The sequence below is a fragment of the Hemibagrus wyckioides genome, linkage group LG21, assembly GCF_019097595.1.
Source record: "Hemibagrus wyckioides isolate EC202008001 linkage group LG21, SWU_Hwy_1.0, whole genome shotgun sequence".
Taxonomy (NCBI): domain Eukaryota; kingdom Metazoa; phylum Chordata; class Actinopteri; order Siluriformes; family Bagridae; genus Hemibagrus; species Hemibagrus wyckioides.
Genome location: NC_080730.1, coordinates 20,926,235 through 20,931,234, shown reverse-complemented (window position 1 = coordinate 20,931,234; position 5,000 = coordinate 20,926,235). Strand labels below are relative to the sequence as shown.

General features: G+C 44.9%; 2 protein-coding genes across 4 annotated transcripts in view; one reads left to right on the top strand and one right to left on the bottom strand.

The window, feature by feature from the left end:
- The window catches only part of capzb (capping actin protein of muscle Z-line subunit beta), a 16,898-nt gene extending 14,423 nt beyond the window's left edge, over positions 1–2,475 (bottom strand). The window contains exon 1 of one of the 2 annotated variants that reach the window (XM_058372968.1): positions 2,293–2,475. In XM_058372968.1, the coding sequence (XP_058228951.1) occupies positions 2,293–2,295 (3 nt within the window). In that variant the 5' untranslated portion in view covers positions 2,296–2,475. The remainder of the gene's footprint in view (positions 1–2,292) is intronic. The other variant, XM_058372967.1, reaches the window with a different exon arrangement.
- An 8-nt stretch (positions 2,476–2,483) lies between these two features.
- LOC131342265 (MICOS complex subunit MIC10-like) overlaps positions 2,484–5,000 on the top strand; it is a 9,281-nt gene continuing 6,764 nt past the window's right edge. The window contains exons 1-2 of one of the 2 annotated variants that reach the window (XM_058372981.1): positions 2,484–2,603; positions 3,608–3,736. In XM_058372981.1, the coding sequence (XP_058228964.1) occupies positions 2,567–2,603; positions 3,608–3,736 (166 nt within the window). In that variant the 5' untranslated portion in view covers positions 2,484–2,566. Of the gene's footprint in view, positions 2,604–3,607; positions 3,737–5,000 lie in introns of those variants that run through there. The other variant, XM_058372982.1, reaches the window with a different exon arrangement.

Genomic DNA, 5,000 nt, shown 5'->3' with positions numbered 1-5,000 from the left:
ACACACCAACACAGTCACACACCAACACAGTCACACACCAACACAGTCACACACACACCAACACAGTCACACACACACCAACACAGTCACACACCAACACAGACACAGTCACACACACACAGTCACACACCCCAACACAGTCACACACACACAGTCACACACCCCAACACAGTCACACACACCCCAACACAGTCACACACACCCCAACACAGTCACACACACCCCAACACAGTCACACACACCCCAACACAGTCACACACACCAGCACAGTCACACACCCACAGACAGTAATAAGTGCTGTTGAGGTTTTAAAGGTGATGGAGTTGTGAGCTGTAAGTGGATGCGAGAGTCACTTCCTCAGAAACACGGCCTGTTTTCTCTCTCTCTGTGCAACAACACCCAGACTTCCAGCTCCAGTTGTTTGTTTGTTTGTTTATTTATTTATTTTCTCTTTTCCTTCTTTAATGATGCATGCTGTCTAGCCTCTCTTACACATGTAAGGCTGGCTTGGAGTAGGGGTGTGGGACGGGGTGGGGGGGTATAGGGGTGTGTCAGATCATACAAGTGTGCCTTAAAACACACACTACACGTTCACCCTGTGTGTTATGTCTCTGTTTAAAAACCAAGAAAAAATATTGTTGAGAGACACGGCCTGCAGAACCACTGGATCCCCAGTGCTGCCTGAATCTCCACCGAGTGAGTGTGTGAGAGTGTGTGTGAGAGAAAGAGATTGTGTGAGTGAGTGAGTGAGTGTGTGAGTGAAAGAGAGTGTGTGTGAGTGAAAGAGTGTGTGAGTGAGTGAGTGTGTGAGAGTGTGTGTGAGTGAAAGAGAGTGTGTGAGAGTGAGTGAGTGAGTGAGTGAGAGAGTGTGTGAGAGTGAGTGAGTGTGTGAGTGTGTGTGAGTGAAAGAGTGTGTGAGAGTGTGTGAGAGTGAGTGAGTGAGAGTGAGTTACTGAGTGTGTGTGTGTGAGTGAGTGAGAGAGTGTGTGTGCGCGAGAGAGTGTGTGTGAAGCAGCTACAGGATCTCAAATGTCTACCTTAACATTCTTATATATATATTCTCTTATACTGTGTGTGTGTGTGTGTGTGTGTGTGTGTGTGTGTATGAAGCATGAAGTGTGTGAAGCATACAGGAGATTAGAGCTCAGTGATTAGCTCTGAGGAACAAGGGAAGAGGATGTGAGAGCGGGTGTTCATACCTCTAACACACCTCACCGTGTAGCTTTCAGCCAGTCAGGTCGCACCAGTGAGGACCTTTAATTTCTTTTCAACCATAACACACACACACACACACCACGTTACTCAGGATACTTCCTGTTGTTCCTGATTCTTTGTAGGACGTGATCATTGTTGTTGTGTAGTGAGTACAATGCAGAAAAATACCAGGAGCATCTGAACCCCAGACTCGGGTTCCAGCCCTGTGACCACGCCTCCAATCTGGGACCAGCAAAATTTAACCGAAATATATTTTTTAACTTTTTTTTAGTCAATCTGAAAATCTGATCTGTTGTGTCTGATGTGCAAGTAATCACCGTGCTGTTCCTCCTTTCCACGTGATTTACACCCACCCACACTATCATGCAGTGTAAATATTAGAGTTGACTGTAAAGTGTTTAAAACTACACACAAATGGTCTAATTAGTGCAGATTGGTGACAGGTGAACTGTTCTGTGTTCTGTTCATGGTGACTGGACATGTGATGAGGAATAACCCGTGTCCTGGTGTTACTGAGGGTCAGGGTCACTTTCAGAGAGACACATTTCTTGGACATGAGGGCATTTCACCTGCAGATGGACTTCCTCAGCGGTGTCAGAACCAGAAAGAAAACTGGAACTTTTATTTTAAACATGTCCAGCTGTGAGCTTCTGTCTAACTCTACATCCTGTGTGTGTGTGTGTGTTGAATGAAGGGGTCAATGCTGGTCAGCGAGGCGGTGAACCGGACAGGACAATTTACAGCCTGCAGAACTGCAGTAACCTGAAGCGGCTTCACCATATCAACACCCATTAAGAGTTAATCCACACACACACACACACACACACACACAGAAAACATAGCAGCCAGCACCGCTAACCAAACACACACACACACACAGAGCTCAGAACACTCCACTGGTCATGAAAACACACACAGAACATCCCCCGGTTCCTATCAGAATGAACAGAAATAGTTTAGTGAGCTTCCACCGGACACGCAGCGCTGCTCCTATAAAAGGAAACGGCAGTGACTAGCCTAGCTTAGCATAGCCTGCCTTAGCTTAGCGTAGCGTAGCAACCCCGCAACAGGCCTTACCATGTTTGCGACGGTCTCGGAGGGATAAATACGAGTTCCCGGGTGAGTCTAAGCGCTCGTCTTGGAGGCTTTATGGCGGTTCGGCTAGGTTCTGTCGGTGCTACACCGTGTTTTTAGCCGTGCCGAGCGGATATGCTAGCAGCTTTCTCCTCAGAGCCCAGCCCTGTCAGCGGAACTCACTTCCTCAACCGGGGGCTACGATGGAAACAGGGCGGGGCCGTGAGAAAAGAGGCGGAGACCGAAAATAAAAAATAAAAAAGCGCATATCCGGGTCATGATAAGTCTTAACGCGACCGACCAATCAGAGAGAGGTAAGTTAGGCATGGCCATGTATGGAACATGAAAGGGCGTGGCCTGGACCTGCCGGCTGCAGTACCGCGTCTGGCCGATAGGGAGAGAGAGAGAGAGAGAAAGAGAGAGAGAGAGAGAGAGAGAAAGAGAGAGAGAGAGAATCAATTCCTTTTGCTCTGTTAATACAAATTTACAATTATTATTATTATTATTATTATTATTATTAACCATCAGCGAATCTAAAAAAAATCAAATTAAAATGTTGAAACGGAAAGATTTCCCATATACTATATTATTATACGTTACTGATATTCTTATTTTCAAATGACATTTTTGTGTAATTAAAGGTTCTTCCTGAACAGGTTAGCTGTAGAGCTCTTTGTGATGAAGAGACACATCTGTTTTTTTAGAGAAGTTTTCAGTGCTTTCCCTCATCACACCACAGCTCCCAGTCTCACCAGGTGAAGGACTGTGTTGTAAAAGTATCTACATCAAACATTTATTATATGACCTATCCATCCACCTAATCATTCATTTATTCATCTATTCACTGATGTAAATCATTCATTTATTAGCGAAAAAGGAAAGAGAGCAGATTATATGTCGGCTTAAAGTGCTACTGTTAAAGGTACACCATGTATGAATCTAAATGAATGTAGATGTTGTCCAGGTACTTCACCTGTATTATTCTCGGTGTGTAGATGATGTGTTTCCTCTGTTGTTTATATAATAACATCAACACAAAGAGAGATAATATAATCTTGACTCTAATGTGGTCGTGTATCTGTGGATTATAAGCGTTTCTAATAGTTAATATTTATCATTATGAATAAAAGGCGAGCTCTAGGCGCTCGTGCAGTTGGGATTGTGTGATGATTTTATAAATGAAACAGCTGGATGATTTGATCTGATTTTTCTGTAACATCCAGAATCGAGAACACTTCCGTGTTCCCGATGTTTACAAACAGAACAACAACATGGACACGACAATAAACACAAATCGGTCATTTGTAAATCTCTCCAGAAGTGTCCACTTCTCGCGAGACATCCCGAGAACTGTGGCCGTTCAGCAGGAGGTCCGACAGCTGCAACATGGCGGAGGAGCGCGGCCGGAAGTGGGACCGGTGTCTCGCGGACAGCGCTGTCAAGTTAGGTAAATAACGGCTCGAAGAGATTTTATATTATATCACATTATATTTTAATCTGGATCTGTGTATGAACCATGAGCTTCGGTGCTTTTAGTGAGACCCCAGGGCTTTAGACGAGCCGTGTCAGGAGAAGGTCATCCTGGGATGAGAGGGTTATTCTAATAAGGTCACGTGATTGACTAGGGCTCAGGAAATATTGCAGTACCTAGGACCTTGTTCGTTATAATCGTTTTCTTTACCTGCAGCTAATGCAGACACTGTGTCCGTGTTAATGTCCGGCTCCGGAGTGATGTCTTTCAAAATAACATGCGCGTGCTCAAAAGTAGCTAGAGGTCGCCAGATGACGTCAGAGAGCGATGTGATTATTGACGGGATCGTCATGATTGTATGCGCGTCAGTTGATTATTTTCCTCTAACAGCACGACTCAGTCACAGGAGGGTTTAATTATTACAAACAGACCTGCTATATGTTTATCCGTTTAGAATTACATTTAAATTATTGACACACACACACAGTGTTTATTAGTAGCTTGTTGTGTAAAACCTTCAGGCTTCTTTTACGAGGTGTCTAACACACGATGCTGGTTTTATTCTGGAGCTTGTGGGTTTGTGCTCAGCGAGTCCTGGAGCAGTGTTTCAAATCTTCTCTGGTCCTGGAATTTCCAGAATGTGTGAATCCAATTACTTTTTCATCAGAAGGTTCTGCAGAAGTTCATCTGCTTGGCAGGAACTGTGTGGCTGTCAGACTGTTTCCAGAATCAGGGTGAAGATTAATGGTGCTGCGAGTCGCCGGAGTTCGTCTCATCTCGTCTCGTCTCGTCCCGAGGCTTGTCTCGGCTCTCCCCGTGCGCTCTGGCACCATTTAGACAGCTGGGGGAAATGATTCCATCGGTCACGCTGATCGCAACCTCATCGAGATTATACACTGAACAGACCCAGCTAGGGGGTGTGGCCTAAAGTCTGAAGGTGGGGCTGGATGTGATTCAGATGATGTTAAGAAAGTTATGAAATGATGAAATGTACCATGAGGTGTTAGTGAGGAGATTAGACATAAGGATTTAGTGCATGGTGCTAAACTGGTGGCCATAAGTGTCCATTACCGGTATGTTACATTAGCATTATAGCTCCTGTGCAGAATCCAGAAGTTGTGGTGAGCGAGGTTCAGGACGTGTGTGAGGAGGAGGCGAGAAACGCACACTTTTTGCAAGAAATTACTGTCACCAGTTTCTCTGCCTGTGATTGGCTGGCATGTTTTTGATGACATCATCA